This window comes from Theobroma umbraticum, unplaced genomic scaffold (assembly GCF_002168275.2).
Source record: "Theobroma umbraticum cultivar Fairchild unplaced genomic scaffold, ASM216827v3 scaffold_31.0, whole genome shotgun sequence".
Classification (NCBI taxonomy): domain Eukaryota; kingdom Viridiplantae; phylum Streptophyta; class Magnoliopsida; order Malvales; family Malvaceae; genus Theobroma; species Theobroma umbraticum.
This window is the reverse complement of record NW_018397283.1, coordinates 946646-964567: the sequence shown is the minus strand read 5'-3', so window position 1 is coordinate 964567 and position 17922 is coordinate 946646. Positions and strand designations below refer to the sequence as shown.

The following is a 17922-nucleotide window of genomic DNA, read 5'->3' as shown; positions in this document are numbered from 1 at the left end:
CAAAAAGAACTTTGTATGATTAGAAAATTGACTCTTAGCTCTTTCAATATCATGGACTTAATATTTTTATGTCCCTTTCTAATTGAAAGTTGGAACTCCTCTAAATTGCCATCACAATTCTATAATTTACAAGAATTTAGAGCGTATTCTTAATTATTATACCAGCGGGAAAATAGAATAAGATTTGAATTATTCTTTCGATTAATAAATGAGAATCCTAATCTCAATAATAAAATCTTTCATGGGACCATCAATTTAATCAAATTCAACAATTTCTTATGATTTGTTTTAGCATATGGACATGGAAGTAGGTAGTGTATTATCTCATGCAGTCATAAATTAATCAGTCAAATCATTCCATTAAAAAATTTGCAATCTGGCATGTTGAACAATAGTGTCAAGATCATTTTATTATACACTGGGGAAGCACACTTCCAAGTTCTTTTTGTTCAAAAAACCATGAAACTAATTCTAATTTCCATGTCGACAGTCCACAGAGAACCATGCATGATTAAGTCAAAACCTCGAACTTGAAACTTAAAAGGATTTCAAAACCCTCTTCCTTACCATTCAAACAAGGTCTTAATTATTGTGAACGAAGCTTTTTCGGGGTCCTAATACGAAGTTCAAAGGGGGGCAAACATATACCTAAGAGTGATGATAACATGTGGGAAGGTTATCTAGCTAGTCATGGCAAAAAAGGGGGATACAGCAAACAAGAAGCAAGTGACATAGGAATATACATGGAGAGTGAAGAGGGGCATAGGATTCCCAAAAACCCTTTTCCTTTAACAAGAGCGTGCTTTGTAGAAAAGATAGGGTGGGGGTGGGAAAGGGAGTGAAGTGAAGTGAATTGAAGATATCCCGGCCTAGCTAGCCTTGAAAAGGTGGCTCAAATATCAAAAGAGGGTGCCCACAAAAATGTAGGAATCCCAAGCAAAGAGAGCCCCAACATGCACATAAAGCTAAATATGGATAAAAATAGCATTGCATATGCTCCAATTTTTGTTCCACACGTGGGACCTTTCTCTCCCCCTCTCTCCCTCTTTCTCTCTCTCTGTGTTTCCTTTTCTACATGGGATCAGGGAATATTTTCTCCCACTCAAACAAAATATATATATATATATATATATATGTATGTATATGGGTTCAATAAGAACAAGATTTGTCATTTCACAGAAAGGAAAAGGGAGGAAGAAAAATTAAAAACCCAAAAAGAACAAGATTGTACCTTCACTATGTTACATTTTTAATTTATTCTTCAATTGTTTGCAGTTGAAGAATATCTTGACCAACAAAGCTGATATTCGATGCACTTTTTTGGCTATCAAGCCTGTGTTTCCATTCAATTGGTCAAATAAATGATTGAATTTTGTTTTAACGAATAACATGATTGCTTGTTTGCATGACATAGGTTCAAGGGGAAAACACCATGTTTTTTTTTTCTGCAGACTAGGTGTATACATAGCAGCATTCTTCTAAAACAGACTGGAATCAAGATACACATAGTAAACAAGAACAAGTACCACAAGAGACGTTACAGGATAACATAGAAATTCTCGATTCATTAAGGTTTTTATTTCGATCATACCACCTGCAAATGGTTGTCCCTCTGTAAATTGGTTAGATAGTTAAAGAGATTGATCGATAAAAGAATGACCATGGCTTGATTAATGGGGGTACTATACACCTTTAACAATGATAATTAAAATTAAGATACAAAAAGAAAAGTATCTAACAAAATCGTAAGAAAGTGGCTTGTACTCTTCCTCTAGCTATAACTTAGTTGCTTAATGCATAGCTTTAATTGTGTAGGGTAAAACACACTCTCTTTTCCTGCCTTCTTTTTCGACCTTCTTGTCTACTTTATGCTCACAAAGTCTTGAGCTTTGATCAAGTGATGAATGAAAACAAATAATGAGGGTGGAGCGGCTAAACAAATCCCAAATTGGGGGCCCTTCAAAAGGAAAGTTGAGATTAATTATAGTGAATAGGGCTTATCAATTGGTATATTATGGGACAGTGCACAAACAACAAGACAAATTAATGTGTACTTAAGCAAAAATTAAACAGGACTTTTGCATTGTATTCTATCCAAAAAGGCAGCCTCGCCGGCTAAAGTTGTCCCCAGACAAATTGCTTTTCTTTCCGAAAAACAGTCAAGATCAAGCAACAAAAGGAGAACACATGTATACCCAATTACAAATAGTCTATATAGTTTGAATATCTTAATTTCTCTCCAATGGATGAATTCTCAAAAATAAACAAAGGGTAATCCTAGAAAAAAATTCGTATTCAGTTTTTTGAGTAATTAGCGTATACGCATAAGTATCATTAAACTAAAAAACTGACCGTCCCAAAGTTTTAATTAAAGAGATTCTACTTCTAGACCATCTTTTCTTTCCTTCTTTCTTCTTCCTTTAACTTTTAAATTCTGTCTCTTTTTTAATTTTTGTTTTCTATTCAGCTATGCCCTTTAAAATAAAAATTGAAACTAAAAGGATGAACATGGACCCTTTCAATTGGAAAAAAATAGCTTGTAAAGTTTAACTTTTTTCCATCCATGTATAAGGCAAAAAGAGGTATTATTTAGGAGATGTACCCGAATTTGATTATTCAAAAACATGGCCCCAAAGTAAACCAAATTTATCAACAATGTAGGCTCAAAGCTTTTGAATGTTCACTACTCAAAGCTAGCAAAGCCTCAAAGCTTTATTTCCTTTGTTTTTTTTTTCATGAGCAATATTGGAGGATAGTGTGCTTTGATAATTTAGAAATGGAAATTAAAATCAAATCAAAGACCTAGATAAAGTGCATTGATTAAGCAGTACTTAGCTTAATAGGCTAAAAGCAAAGGAGGAGAAAGAAAATCATGTTATGATAAGCTCATTGAATATTTAGTACTTAATCATTCTTATATTTCCTTTATGTTGAGCAATGGGAGCTTGCAAAAGGCCCACGTGTTCTTTTTAAATCTCACCCTGTTTGGGTTGAAAGAAAAATAAAAATGAAAAGGAGAGAAAAGGGCAGGGATAGCAGATGAGACACATGGCTAGCAGTAATTGATGAGGTGAACGCTCTACTTGGCATGATGATGGGTTTCATCAAAAGAAGATGAAGACCCACCCCCCATCTCATCAAATATCAATCTCTTTGGGAACTTGGGCCTCTCCTACCAAAGCTCCACTACCACCATCATTCCTTTGTATCTTGTTTAAGATTTTCATCAAGGGATTAGTGGAAAATATCATTACATCTTGAACTATATATCCATGTTAATGTTTTAGTATTCCATCCCTCCCCCCTCTTTGCCCTAGAAATAGAATAATGCCATGGTTTTGGTGATAGCTTTCCCTTGTCCTCTCTTTGATCACTTATAGAAATTGTTGTTAAATCGAACATGTTAAGAAGACGAATTCAATTGCTGATAGAGTAGAAAATTCGAAATTTATCGTATTATGAACTTTTATTGTAAGGTCTAATCCAAAGGTTTTGTGTTCTTATAAACTTATTAACCATGCTATAATAATCAAGCCATGGTTTTTGCTTAGACCAAAACAACAATAATAACAATGAAACAAAGAACAGTACGTGGCCAACCCTATCATGAATCTCGTCTTTAATTCTCATTTTATGTTGTTTAATTTTGTATTATTAGAGGAATCCACCATGGTTAGACCAGTCAAATTATTCCTGCAAAGTCCATTCAAGGGGCTGACCAGCAATGGCCATAGCATTTGCAAAAAAACATTTATCAATCAGCCTTCTTTGTTAGGGACCCCTTATTGCCTTTAGCTGCGCCAATATCTTTTGACACCCTACTAATAATTCCCCCCTATGGCCGATAGTTTTATTACACTATTAGTAATATTAGTACTCATCAAGTTTGATAACAAAAAATCTCTAGCATGATCTCTGTGGGATTGGGAAAAAAAAATTGAATTGATTGAAACTTTGGGGTTGGCCTTGGCCCTTTTCCCCTCCCCTCCCCCTCCCCCCCCTGCCCTGCCAAATTCCGTAAACCATGATCACCATCCCCTCCCCCTTTTGGTAGCTAAATTAATCACATCTGTTTCAAAGAACATAATCAAAATGATATGGCCTACACCTACACAGTAGGAAATTAATCTAGGTGGAGGGCTAAGGGAAAAGAAAATGTCCAATGTTCCAGCTATGTTTGAAGTAATTGTAAAACGTAACAACACGTTTTCTGGGACCCTGGGGGAAGAAAAAATTGCTGCAGGGAGGTCCAAGATCATCTTTATGACAAACCCAAATTGTCAAAGATTAGGATAATGCAGCCAAGAATATTAACAATTACCTTGTTATAGTGTAAACAATAGGGTGATAAAGTGAAAGATGTATAGGGATAGGGGTCGAGCCAAGACAAGAGAAGATGACCAAAAGTTTAGTGTTCACTCTCAATCAAAAGCCGAAAACTGACAAAATTAAGGCATAATGGGAGGAGAAAGGAGGGAGGGAGAGTTTTTCCTTTTCTTCCTTTTGAATATAAGGAGGATCTGTAACGCTTTGTGAGAGGTTTTTCTTCTTTGTTTTATATATATATATATATATATATATATATATATTTGTTAAGCTTTTAAAAGTTTTATTTTATAAAAAGATGGTTTTAGGCAATTGAAACTTTTGCATAGGGTTCCACAGGGTCGGTCTTTTTCTGGGTCTTCTTGCTCTTTGATGGCTGCTTGTGGGACAAATACATCACCGACTCTCCTCCATGTCTATTTTTTCTAATATCTCTCCACTTCCCCCTTTTACATATTGCCATGTTTTTTCAGATTCCCTCTCCATATAAAAGTTTGTCTTTATACATCTTTATCAATATGAGTATTTTGTTCACTTTTAACTATTGGATTGTATAACAATTTCAAATTTAATCTTTCTTTATTGACAACTCTTCCTAAATAATACGAATGTAATAAATATGTGATTTTTTTTTATTTTGTAATGTTATACAAAGAACCAATAATATAGATTTATGTTTTTTGAAATATGAATATTTTTGGCAAGATAAGTTTCAATAATTTTTATATTTGATAAGATTCATGAAAATCACGATCAATTGACAATAATATATCTAAATACTTCAAACTTAATCGATATGAAATTTCTTTTATTATTATTTTAATAAAATTAATTCAAATTAATCCTATTTAATGAAGTATTCGGGTATCTAATATTTATCAAAAGACTTTATTATAAAATATTATATATATATATATATATATTTGAAATGTGGTATCTTACATATCATCCAATGGCTTCGAAATGGTCCATATATATAAAGATAAACACAAACTAACACAAGGAGCATTTGTTACTTGAATCAATTCCTCCTTTTTGGCGGGAGATATCGCTGTCAAGAAAGAGACCCATGACATTTGCCATTTGTAGGGTTTTTTGTCTTCCCCCACCAATTTTCCATCAACTTTGATTTTAAAAAAAGTTAGAAATATAATATATGGTTCATTCCCCCACAACCCTTTGTTAGCCACGTGTCATGATGTTTCTTTGTCCACGTGGCTCTCCACAACAAGTAGGTAAAACCGTTTTTAAGTTTCTAGTGTTTGCATAGGCTTTGGACAACAACAAGTGGCTTAGGGTTTGGTAGATTACATTGAAGAATTGATGGTTTTTTTTTATTTGTATTTTTATTTTTTTTTTGTGGGTTTTAATAATAAGAGTGGCCGGCTAAGGTAAGCCCCACATTTATTTTCAAAAGATTTTAACGTTTAAAGGATTGAATATAGTTAGGTTTAGGTCACTTCAATGCGAAAAGCTTTGTCATGCATGTGTGTTGCAAGTGGAAGTCATGTTTTTCCTTGTAGAGCATGATTGTCGGTTGCATCGTTGAAACTATGCAATATGTATTGTACCATATGATGATAAATATAATAAAATGATATTATATATATATATATATATATATAGCTTCCTATGAAGAAACATAGCAAACTATTTCATGTGTTTTCTAAATTTTTCAATTTTGCCTTTTTAGGGAATTGTAGGTTTTATGGAATGTTCTTTTTTAGACGATAAGTGAAATTATATGATTTCGTTATAAAATACATAATACGTAACGGTTTTCTATCAATACTATGATGTTTTGAAATTTATGATTGCTAATTTAAATCATATGTTTAAAATCGACCACGAATCAATTTTTAATTTTTTTTGTTATTATAAATATAAAACTTAATATATATAATATGATTATCCTTACAATTACTCTTAAGTCACCTCTCATTCAAAATTTTAAGTTCGTCATTGAAATCAACCGAATTATGTATTCTATAAACTTTTTTTTTGATTTTTTTATCTCTATTGAATGAATGAAGAGGAAAAAAAAAAGAATGTTTGTAGATGGATTATAATAGCAAATTTGCTTCACTTGGTTTGAAACATTTTTTGAAGTTGTAATTTTCATATCAAAAGAATGTATTAGCCAAAAAATTTGACTTGTGGGAAAACTTGGAGTTTGAAAATGCCTAACAATATTTGCCACCCCTTTGAAATTCCATTCCAGAGAAAACTGAAAATTATGGTTTAAACAATTTACTAGTAATTACTAATTATTACACCTATTTTTTAAATAGTTAATTAAATAATGTGATTTGGGTGATGTAAATGCGTTTATACATCAATCAAAAACGCGGTCAACCTCTTAGCATTAGGGACAAAACTTAGATAAAGCTTGTTAAGTCAAGTTTTCTTTTAAAAAATGATCAAATGAAATTAATTTTGAATATCAAAATCCATAGAATTCAATGAGAATAGCAATAATATGTAAAAAGTAAATTACAAATATTATCTATATAAAAAATTTGATCGTTATTTTATTAAACGATGAAAATTCTGTCATAATTTTTAAATAAAATACCAAAACTTAATCAATTTCTTTTTCAAATATTGTATACTTGATCTATGTAGTAAACCATTTCAATCTAAAGCTTCTGATTTTCAATTTTAAGTTTTATTTAATCATTTAAAAAAAAACCGATACAAACTTAACATAAGAAACTTTACTTTTAAAAGTCAAACTCTCGAGATAAAAGTCTAAAATCTTCGGAATTTAGTAAGAGATAGGACATCAACATATAGGCAATAAATGTCACTCATATTTTAAAAAGAAAAGATTAGCAAGTGACAATTGGGGTTGCAAGAAATTTAATTAATTTCACTCCAAATTGCATCTCCATTTGTCCATAATTTTTTATTCAAATATCAAATAACGTAAATGATAATTAGATGTCGAAATTTAAATTTCAAAAAACAAATCTATTTCATCTCGAAGTTTAAAATATTTTTCTCTGATTTACTCAGAATCTAAAATGATTCATATGGTTCACGTGAGAAACAAACAAAGAAGGAAGGTGAGAAAGAGAGCAAGAAAGTTGCAATCAATGATTCCCTCAAAATACACACAAACAAAATACATTTCAAAAATTTTGATCCAAACAAAACAACATTTACATTTTCCACTCCAATGGAATGGAACCAATTAAAACCAAAGAAAATTCACGTGAACTTCACACACCAATGAGAACCAGCCACGTGGACTGACATAACCGGGCTTCCCATCCAATCAACCCTCGAGTTGCTCCAACGTGAATGCCGCGTCGAGTGGGGATTGTTTGAAGAAATTTTCAAAGTAAAAAATTTAACCCTCCAAAAATACAAGTGGAAGAGCTGTGAAGAATTGAAGGTTAGGTCACGACGATCGTCAAGTTATTTAATTATTAAAAAATAAAAAAATAAAATAAATTAAATAATTAAAAATGGGGTTGCTTTAAGGGCGGAGTGGGGTTAGTCTCCGAGGGCATTCATTAAGAACAGAGCATCATGAAATTCAGCGTTATTTATTTATTTTGGATTTTTCAAACTCTCCCTCATACCCGCGCGCTGGAGCAAGAATCCGTTGATTTAAATTAATATTTTATTTATTTTTCCAATGTTTTTTTTTAAAATTAGGAAATAAAATACAAAATCCTTGTAAGAAAGAGAAAGTATATTTCAAAAAGTTTCTTTCTTTGAGAGAGAAACCAACCAAGGAATTCATTTCAGACAGAACAGATCATCACTCTCTTCCCATGTTTTCTCTTTTTCCTCTTCAAAGTTTCAATCTTTTTTCCATTTTAGATCTACCCTTTTCGGTTGTACGTACGTACATGTAAATTTGAATCGCAAAGTCCAAGCTTTAGTAGCGTTTTAAAAATGGGGTGGTGAATGGTGGTGGAGGTTGTATGATTCTTTTTTCTAAGTATAAACAGAAAGAGAAGGAAAAAAAAAAAAAGGTTAGAATCCGAGGAATGGAGTAGAAGGGGAGGGGGACAAAGCATAGAGTTATCGAGAGGTATATGGATTCCGTTTGAACCCAACAGTGACCTTTGTTGTAAAAGAGAAAGAGAGGGAAGTGGAAGTGTGTTGTTGGTTCCTTTTTTCAGGGTTATTTTTTGGGATTTAAGTTTTTTTTTTTTAATAAAAGGTAGCCAAAGGGGCTGGCTTTTCAGCATGCCACTTGGGTTTAATAAAAGGGAAGGAGCGTCAAGGAAGGCCAGAGACTGAGTGAAAGACAGAGATAAGAGGAGAAATAAGAGAGTAGTGAAGGAGGGACCAAAAAAAAAAAATGCAGGAAGCAAAGAAGAAGAATGGTGGAGCTGGCAATGAAGATTCCAAGAAGAAGGAGCGTCATATAGTGACATGGACTCAAGAGGTTTATTTTTTTTTATTATTAAAAATTTCTCTTCTTTCTTTTCCTCTGTTGTATTTATTTGTTTATTCATTGATTGATTCTTTGTTTTGGGGGGTTCTTTCTTATTTGATGCAGGAAGATGATATACTTCGCGAACAAATCAGTTTACATGGAACTGAAAAGTGAGCCCTTTGTTCTTCATTCAGTGCTCCTTCTTTTCTTTCACTAAAACCATTTTTGCTATTGTTTTATGATGAATGGGATTGAAAGGGGTGTGTTTTGGTCTTATTTGAGCGCAGCTGGGCGATCATTGCCTCAAAATTCAAGGATAAAACCACAAGGCAGTGCAGGAGGAGGTTGGTGAAAAACCATGATGATGATGATGATGATGATATTGCTTTCAAAGAGTTTGCTTGATGATCTTCCATTTTGATCATTTCTTGATTACTGGTTTTAATCCTAATTTAATGTCTTTCCACAGATGGTACACATACTTGAATTCTGACTTCAAGAAAGGGGGATGGTCACCAGAGGAAGATATGCTATTATGTGAGGTAATAATAATAAATTTCTGTCCACTATCTTTGTTCAAGCTAAATGTGGTCACACTCTTTTTTTAACAAAGCTTATCTTCTGGGGAGGAAATGTTACTTTCATTGATCAGTTTGTACCAGCTATTGCATGTTACTGGTACAGTACGTGTTGAGTTTTCAAAACAGCTAAAAAAGGGTTTATTAGAGGTAGGCCAGACCTTAAACTGATTGACACAGTGTTTTGTCTTTGAAAAGTCGGGCAAACAACAACCACTTGAATTTCCAGTTTGGATAAGTGTTATTCTTGATCATTGAATGTGGTTTCTGAGCTGATGCCTCAAGGTGAATCTGCAGGCTCAAAAGTTATTTGGCAATAGATGGACAGAAATAGCAAAGGTGGTTTCAGGCAGGTATATATGTTTTTACAAAAAAAAAAAAAAAATCCCTTGTCGAAAAAGTAATCTCTTTCCTTGCAATCATTTCTTGATTTTCTGTTGTTAGATTATCGATTTTTACTGATATTCTGTTATTAATGCAGAACGGATAACGCTGTTAAAAATCGGTTCTCCACACTATGCAAGAAGAGAGCTAAGTATGAAGCCTTGGCAAAAGAGAACACAACTACATGTATAAACCCAAATAACAAAAGGATTTTATTCCAAAATGGGTTCAATACAGATGGAACAACAGAATGTACTGCTCCTGTTAAGAGAATGAGGTACACCATGGACCTAGAAGTGTATATACACAGTGATGATCAAGAATTATTGTCACTTTACAAATTAAAACCTTCCCTTTTTCCAATCCAGGAGATCCCACATCTCTGATGCCATGGAAAATTGCAATTTCGGAGATAGAGCACATAAAGTATCTGGAACAATAATCAATCAGCAGCTAAGGCATCCATTTGCTGTTTTGGGTCAAAATCTCCACAATGTTAACAATGTAGTCGTGCAATCTCGAATCAACAGTGTTAAGGAAGTCTCTAATGATGGTAAATCTCCTCAAGCAAAAACTTCTTGGCATCTGCACTTGATTCTGTTGCTCTTACTCTTTCCAGACCTGCAAAGAGAAATTTTGACAATAGCAAATCACTCCTTTGAAGTTGTTCATAATATATCACTTATATTATGTTTCTCCTTTATTCATTAGCAGCTCAGAATAACAGAGCTCAAGGAACATTTCTCAAAAAGGATGATCCGAAGATAACTGCTTTGATGCAGCAAGCAGAGCTACTCAGCTCACTTGCATTGAAAGTTAACATAGATAATACAGAACAGAGTCTGGAAAATGCTTGGAAGGTGAGAAGTAAATTTTGTATTTCCTATATGTTTTCGTGTTATCAATATCAAATATGATCATCACAGTACCTTCAAAATTTGTAAAGTGCTAAGTCTTAAATACCCTGGGGCTAACTGTCCATTTTATGCATTACATGTCCCTAACGTTCATCCTATGTTATATTCAGGTTCTCCAAGACTTTTTGAATCAGAGTAAAGAAAATGACATCTTCAGATATACAATCTCTGATATTGATTTTCAACTTGAAGATTTCAAAGACCTGCTAGAGGATTTAAGGAGTAGTAATGAGGGAAGTCGACCATCTTGGAGGTAACAGAAAAATCTGTTGACTTACATTCAGATTTAGAAAAATTTCATACTTAACACTAACTAGTGATTACTATGTTCTAGACAACCCGATCTGTATGAGGCATCTCCAGCCAGCTCTGAATACAGTACAGGGTCAACGCTGATGCCTCACCCGGCTGGGGAAAAAGCAGAAGAAACTCAAGTTAAGATAGATGCACTGCACCAGGATATACTGCCAAGTCATATTGGAGAGCAAAATTGTGGGAGTGAACAGGAGAAAGGTGCTCTTTCCAGTGCAAACACAGATCATGGTAATGAAATTCTATATCTAATATAAAGGCCTAGGATACCTTGTTTATTGACTATAAAGTGGATAAATAAGATAATGTTTCTGATGAAATGTCTTATATTACCACAGTTGAGATAATCCCATCTTGTGATGACCAAACAAACATTGTTGTTGCTTCTTCCTCATCAAGTGCAGACTTCAGCTCCCCAGTCCAAGTCACCCCACTTTTCAGATCTCTAGCAGCAGCAATTCCCAGCCCAAAATTCTCAGAAAGTGTAAGTTATCTTGAATTGTTGATTCTATCAGCTACAGATCCATTTTATATGAAATTGGAGCTCTAGCAGATAATATAATTTGCAGTAGCAGGTAGTCTTTCTTGTTTTATCTTTCTTAAGACTTTAATTCCATCTGCACTTATAGTTGTAGTGGAGTTGTGAGCTTATCAGTGCCTAGCCTACCAAGAACAATACCAGTGTGGATTAATAGTTATGAATCTATTTATACCGTTAAGAGGTTGTTTGAACCATTGCTAGGACTTTGAATTCATTAGTCAAATAGTGTTAGGAGCACTTTGAATTAACATACTGGCAAGGCATTAGTAACTTTTGTGGCTAGTGATGAAAGCATCTATGGAAATGATAATGGCGAAGCTGTTACTAGATTCTTGTCTGAAATTGAAGTGGCCCAAAATTTTAAACCAAAGTCAAATTGAAGTTCCTTCTATCACAAATTAAAACACTATCAATAAGGAAAAAACAAACAGCCAGCCAAATCAGAGAGTAACATTTCATTTCTAAATACACCATGGAGCTATATTTCCAGAAACTGCCATACCAAATATTAAGAAATAAACTTAACAAACAAAAAGAAATGTAGATTACAGAGTGAAAAGGGAGAAAAGAAAAAGGGATAGATTAGAGAATAACAAGGACTGCAGAGTGCTTTCTGAAAACCTAATTCCATTAAGCTTTGTTTCTTGTGCTGTGTCTCTCTATCTCTCTTTTCCCTCACAAATTTATACTATAGGCTTTTCCCATATCTTCATCAATGGTTTACCACTCATAAATTTTTCTTATTATCCACTTTTTCTGCATTTAAGTGAAGAAACCACCAATTGACCATGGTGTATGTGCAAGATATTTTAAGTATTAGTAACTAATCACTAAATTAATAGTCGGATAAGTATGTATAATTCAACTACATGTCTCAACCCCAAAATTTCTGTGAGTTATTGCCAAGGTGTCATCATCTCAAGACAACAGCCCATCTAAGCTCTAAGAAAATGCTAAGAAACATGGTGAGGCCAACTAGGATTCCGGATTTTGCCTAAGTGAGCTTTGATCATAGTGCTCCTTGATAGTAAAAAAGAAGTTACTTAACTGAATCATACTTTCCTCCATCGTGCTAGAAAGTATAGTCTGGATGACAAATTTCTAACTAATCCAATAAGGATTTTTTAAACTGGAAATTTTAATTTTGAAAAACATTTTAGGATTTTATTCATGCTCAAGTGGTAACACTGGTTCAGTCCATGTTGCAATTCCAATTACTCATAAATTTCCTCCGGTCTGTTCCCCTGTCATATATGTTTTTTCTCTAAGATGAGAGCATGTGAAACTCAAAATAGAGTTCTGCACTACTTGTATTGTTTTTTCCTTTTCTTAATCTAATATATAAATGCTAGCATACACACCTGCAGGAACATTATCTCAAACTTTCATATGAGACTGACCACTATGTTTTTGTTTCTTTTTCAGGAAAGGAACTTCCTACTTAAGACACTTGGAATGGAGTCCCCTTCTCCTAATCCAGGAAACAATCTTTCACAACCACCACCTTGCAAACGAGTCCTCCTCCATAGTCTATAACAAACCTCTGATCATCTCTTATACTGAAAACAACATTGCTCTATAGTCAATATATCTCATCATTCGTTCCCTTGAGCAACATAGCTCATGTTGAGTTTTCATCCATTTTTTTTCATCCTAGGATTGCAGCCATCTTGGCCTGGAATTTTACAGCAAGGCATTTAATGATCTGCTTTCCCAGCTACTGCTTAGAATGTTTTGGTGCATTCTAGCATCTCAGACACATCCAATAAGATGTCCTGAGCCCCATTAATTTTTCTCTTCAAATTTCCCTTTTTTCTTACTAGAGAGTACTACCTTAATACTCACATTAAAAACAGTGTGTGCTTGTTAGTGTGTGTCATTCTTTTGTTTGTCATCTCATCCGGAGTGGTTTCGGGTATCTCTTCTTCCATCCTTCTGATCCAGTTTTTGTCCTTGATTTGTAATTATGTACAGAACCTTCTATATAAAATCCTTAGAGTGTAATTATACATTGGCAGCTTGCCTACATATGATAAAAGAAACAGAGGAAGAAAAAAAAGTCATAGTAAAGGAGGATTAACCACTTGATTCGATTCCTATTCAATGTTGTCCAGTGTGCAGAGCGTATAGAATAAGGTTTTTGTGGTTTTCTATCCTGATTTCTAATGTAATGATACTCGATGTGATTTGAGTGAAAATGTGTTTTGGCTTTGGTGTGCATTATTAGCTCTCTCTGACTCTTTTCTTATACAATTTCCCCAATTTGAGTTCATCCATTATGAAATCTAAATAGACAGAAGATGTGACAGTTTGTTACAGATGAAAAACATGATGCAGGTAGCCAGGCAGCAATGGAGTCATGAACTTGAATCGTTTTGGATCTTTGGAAAAACCGTGCACTGAAAAGAACAGACAAAAAAAATTGCAGAGAACACTTGAGATAGCAAGCCATTCTTAGTGCAATATTTCCATTACTTCCAGAAATCAGAGCATTATCAAACTGATGTTTTCTCTTTCTTTCGAAGAGGAGAAAACCAAAGGGAACATAAGAAAAACAAGAATGTAAAATGCAGCATACTTACAGATAATGCAAAAGAGCATCCATTTGGTCTGGCTAAGCATTGAAACGGAATCACCCCTTTCTTTCCCTTCCTCTCTTTCTAACCGAACCTGTCTCTGACCTCTGCTGTGTTGCAGAGAAGAAGATTGCTGGAAAACTCTGTTATTAAGGAAGATCATCCGTGGGGAGGGTAGCAGGTACAGTGGCGGACAAGTGTAATTATGACCAAAGCAAAAGCAAAAGGGTAAAAAGAAGGGAGGGAACCTCATACAAATTAAAGTGACACTGGCCATAAACTTTCTCGAGGGAATGGTGCGGTTTGACTGTTTTGACCCCAAGATCCCATGCAAATGATGCAGGGTTTTGGCCCAAATATCACTTCCAAGCCCACTCTGGAATTTCTGTAGAGAGGCTTCCCAAATTGGAATAGTGAAAAAACTGAAGGGAGAAGCCTGGGGTTGGCTTGTCTTATCTAAATTTGACGAAGCATAAACGTTCAAATTCATCTTAACTGCCAGAAATATTGAAAGGTTGTGAGGCCTGAGAAGTGAAAGTGAACCAAATAATGTAATTACAGCTGTATCCTGGATATCAAAGCCCTCTTTCATACCTTTATATGACCAGTTCACAACCAGTTTTTCGAATAGAACACTTAAAACTTACACCTTATCGATACAGATGGTTCTTTTTTCCTCAAATGAAGATCTATTCAATTACAACTACCAATTTCTAAGTATTGATTAAAATTTGAGATCATTGAACCTTAGGTTTACAATGATAGTAGGTCAAAAAATACAAAAAGACAGAAAGGGTTATCCGTAAAGCTCAAAACTAGGCCTCCTTCAGGCCTTTCTCTTCTTCTGCAGCCTCCGCAGCTTCCTCCACTTCAGGTAGATTTGGTATGACAACCCAGAGAAGACCATGAGTACACAACCCCATTGCTTTGCAGACAGGGGATTGCCACTCAGCAGAGAAGACACCACGATGCTGACAAACTTGCGTGTGGTGGTAATGGTTGTGTTCACCAAGGAGCCAAATCGACTTATGGTCAGGAAAATGAAATTCTGGCCAACAGCACCGCAGAGGCAATAGAGGAAAATATCCCAGGCAGCTTCTGGATGCTGCCTGCAAAACTGGACTGCCTCAAAGCCACTACCATGAGGCCATCCAAACATGTAAATCATGTTGTATATGGTACCCCATAGGTTCATTCCCAACATGATATCCCAAGCACTTGTCTTTGGATGCCTAAGCAAAGGAAACCAAAAAAGATTGAGTGAGAAAATCAGTTCTGATGAAAATATCTACGATGCTGGAAAAGGAAACAACTTATGCACATTTTCAAGGCCATAGCAAGAAAATGGGGGAACATAAGTTTGATGTGTCAGCAAGCTGGTTTGTTCAGTTCCCATGTATCTTTGTTGTCCAAAATTCGTTCTTTAAAATCTACATGAGCTGACATCTCAGTGAGAAAGTGATCGAGAGAGCGAGAAAAAGCCTTTAAATTAAAATATCTACGAGCATATTTATTGGTTAATTCGATTATACATTGACACTAACAAAGGCATAAGGGGATAAAAACAGCAATCCTGTCACATCATGCATGCACAATCAGTCTTCATGAAAATAGCCAAACACGAAAGATAAAGTGGGAAAATGTTTCCACAAACATACCTTGCAGTTATTGAATCCTGAGTGGCATTTGTAAAGCCATCAAAAGCAAGGTTCAAAAAACAGAGCCCATATCCAAGAGGTGCATTGGGATGTGCCAACTTGCTAATTGTTTTTGAGCTAGTCTGGAATAAAATTAAAGCAGACACAAGTGCAACATAAGACTCAGAAATGAAATGATGTAGGGGGTACATCATCACATTTAGTCCTCCAATATGCGTTGTGAAGAAGCAAGATGACAAATAAAATTCACAAAAATAGAAGTAGCATTGTTATAACAGTCTAACAAATAACACATTTCTCACCTTCATAAGTGCAAATGTAGATACCCCTCCAGCCACAAGGAAAGTACAGATATACTCGGGTAAAGTGTATCTAATACCATAAACTAGAGTTCCCATCAACATGACTGCATAAAGGTAAAAATACATTATTAGCTATAGCTAAAAATTCATGATACAGAATTCTTTAACCTAAAAAAAAATTAAGAATAGTAACACGTCCCTTGCAGCTGGAACACACTACCAACTCAAAAATTAATAATGCTTTACATGATACTAATAACATACCAATCAATGAAGATCCATGAGAAAAAGAGTATATAGAAAATAAAGTATATCTTACCTGGAATCATTTTTGAGGATTTTGCCAGCACCTGCAAGTAAGAAGAGCAACATCAAATGCTAAAACAAATCAACTTAGCTGTCACTGGAAAATCAACAGTACTAAGGAATAAAGCCCCAGTCACTAGTGAGAAAACATTTACGCTCAACTGTATTGATGGCATTAAATTAAGAAATGTTAATTGTTTAATTACATACATATAGAAGTATTGTGCCAATTAAGAAAACCAGAGTAGAAAAGGCATCATTAATTAAGAATTTAACACCAAAAGACTCCAACAGAACATGTCTCCCTACACTAGTACCCAAACTTGAGATCTCAACCATTTGCCAATTCATGTTAAATCTTAATGACCAACACAGAGAATTACTAAAAGTCTAAAAACCAGTAAAAATAAAATGCGAAAAACGTCTACAAGTATGGAGAATGTTAGACATGCCTGAGCAGGGTAACTGATGTATTTTAATGCTTCTATACCCATGGCCGGACCAATTGTATTCGTGATTCCAGCACTCCAGTAAGTCCACCAGGGAGCTCCGCCACTGCTGCTACTGGACCAAAGCTGTATCACTGCATAGGAATCACAAGAACATACACATTATTACACCCCAAATCATCGCAAGTCAATGGTAGAGGGAATGGAGAAGCTTACTTATGTATGACCAGACTAAGCAGACCACATTTTGCGCCAAGTTAAGGAACGCAAGATGCTCAAACCTCTTCCCATCGGGACCAAATCGCTTGGTGGACCTAAATGCCAAGACATCTCATAGTTCAATTAATCACCTCTCTATCCACTTTTTTTTTAAAAAAAAAAATTGAAGTTTCTCGATAACAGCACTTTGGGAAAGTGAAATCTGGAAAATGCCAACGGAAAATTAATGAAAATTATTTAAATGAACACTTTGCAATTTTCAAGAAATAGATTCAATTAAAACGAATGGAATAATTCACTGAAAATTATCCTAATCAAAGCAAACTAAAACAACGGTAAAGTATTCACTAAGATCCAAGCTTTTCTCTTCTTTGCATCTAAATCAACTTTGAAATTAACTCAAAGAATACGAATAATTTGTCGCACATTGAAATCAAATGAACAACTCAGAATCTTTCAACAACAGATCAAACAAAGCAACGCCTAAGCGAAAAATATCCAACAAGAAATTCAAAAAGAGAAAAAGAATATAAACTAAAAAATACTTACAGAGTTTCCTGAAGAACACCCTGATAAATATAGGCAGACCAAATCCCGGCCACGCAAAATGCCAACACGAACACTCGCCGGAGTCCGGCGCCTTGTAATTCCATTTACGACGCCGTTTGATAACTGTTTCTCTTTTTATTTTTTTGTCCAAAAAAATGCGAAAATTATTAAAATCAAAATAAGGAGATCGAAGAGCAGGAACGAACGAGGCCATTGTTATAAGAGGGAAAAAGCAGCGCCAAGTTACGTGGGTTGTCCACGTGGGTTTTCGTCATTGGATGAGTGACTTCAAGATTCTTCTTTGATTGGTTAAAGAAACGCGGACTTCGTATGTCCCTCCCAGAACCCCTTCAAGAGCCATTGACTTTTGAGGCAACTAATAAATAAAATGGAAACGGTTGGGCTA

The 17922-nt window shown here is 34.7% G+C and overlaps 2 protein-coding genes across 3 annotated transcripts; one reads left to right on the top strand and one right to left on the bottom strand.

The window, feature by feature from the left end:
- Nucleotides 1–7921: 7921 nt before the first annotated feature.
- Nucleotides 7922–14075, top strand: LOC110428179 (transcription factor MYB124). Of its 2 annotated transcripts, none has more exons than XM_021443921.2 (12): nt 7922–8734; nt 8849–8895; nt 9013–9069; nt 9195–9267; nt 9601–9656; nt 9785–9964; nt 10056–10240; nt 10402–10547; nt 10715–10857; nt 10939–11147; nt 11255–11400; nt 12883–14075. In XM_021443921.2, the coding sequence occupies exons 1-12, from the start codon at nt 8648–8650 to the stop codon at nt 12991–12993; spliced, it is 1440 nt and encodes a 479-aa protein (XP_021299596.1). In that variant the 5' UTR covers nt 7922–8647; the 3' UTR covers nt 12994–14075. The 2 variants fall into 2 exon arrangements, with proteins under 2 accessions (XP_021299596.1, XP_021299595.1); XM_021443920.2 differs by having other exon boundaries at nt 7930–8734; nt 10399–10547.
- A 527-nt stretch (nt 14076–14602) lies between these two features.
- On the bottom strand, nt 14603–17719 carry UTR3 (UDP-galactose transporter 3). The gene is made up of 7 exons (XM_021443922.2): nt 17517–17719; nt 16965–17062; nt 16752–16882; nt 16313–16343; nt 15994–16097; nt 15692–15813; nt 14603–15265 (listed from the first exon to the last, which is right to left on the bottom strand). Exons 1-7 carry the CDS (start codon nt 17618–17620, stop codon nt 14860–14862), a joined length of 996 nt encoding a protein of 331 aa, XP_021299597.1. The 5' UTR covers nt 17621–17719; the 3' UTR covers nt 14603–14859.
- Nucleotides 17720–17922: the final 203 nt, after the last annotated feature.

Excerpts from the sequence above, each read along its gene's own strand:
- LOC110428179 (XM_021443920.2), top strand. The coding sequence starts at position 8,648 with ATGCAGGAAGCAAAGAAGAAGAATGGTGGAGCTGGCAATGAAGATTCC. Across the intron at positions 9,268-9,600 it reads AAGATATGCTATTATGTGAG|GCTCAAAAGTTATTTGGCAA; the intron begins GTAATAATAATA and ends GTGAATCTGCAG. Across the intron at positions 11,148-11,254 it reads CAGTGCAAACACAGATCATG|TTGAGATAATCCCATCTTGT; the intron begins GTAATGAAATTC and ends ATATTACCACAG.
- UTR3 (XM_021443922.2), bottom strand. The coding sequence starts at position 17,620 with ATGGAATTACAAGGCGCCGGACTCCGGCGAGTGTTCGTGTTGGCATTT. Across the intron at positions 16,344-16,751 it reads ACATCAGTTACCCTGCTCAG|GTGCTGGCAAAATCCTCAAA; the intron begins GCATGTCTAACA and ends TCTTACTTGCAG. Across the intron at positions 15,266-15,691 it reads CAGGATTCAATAACTGCAAG|GCATCCAAAGACAAGTGCTT; the intron begins GTATGTTTGTGG and ends TCCTTTGCTTAG.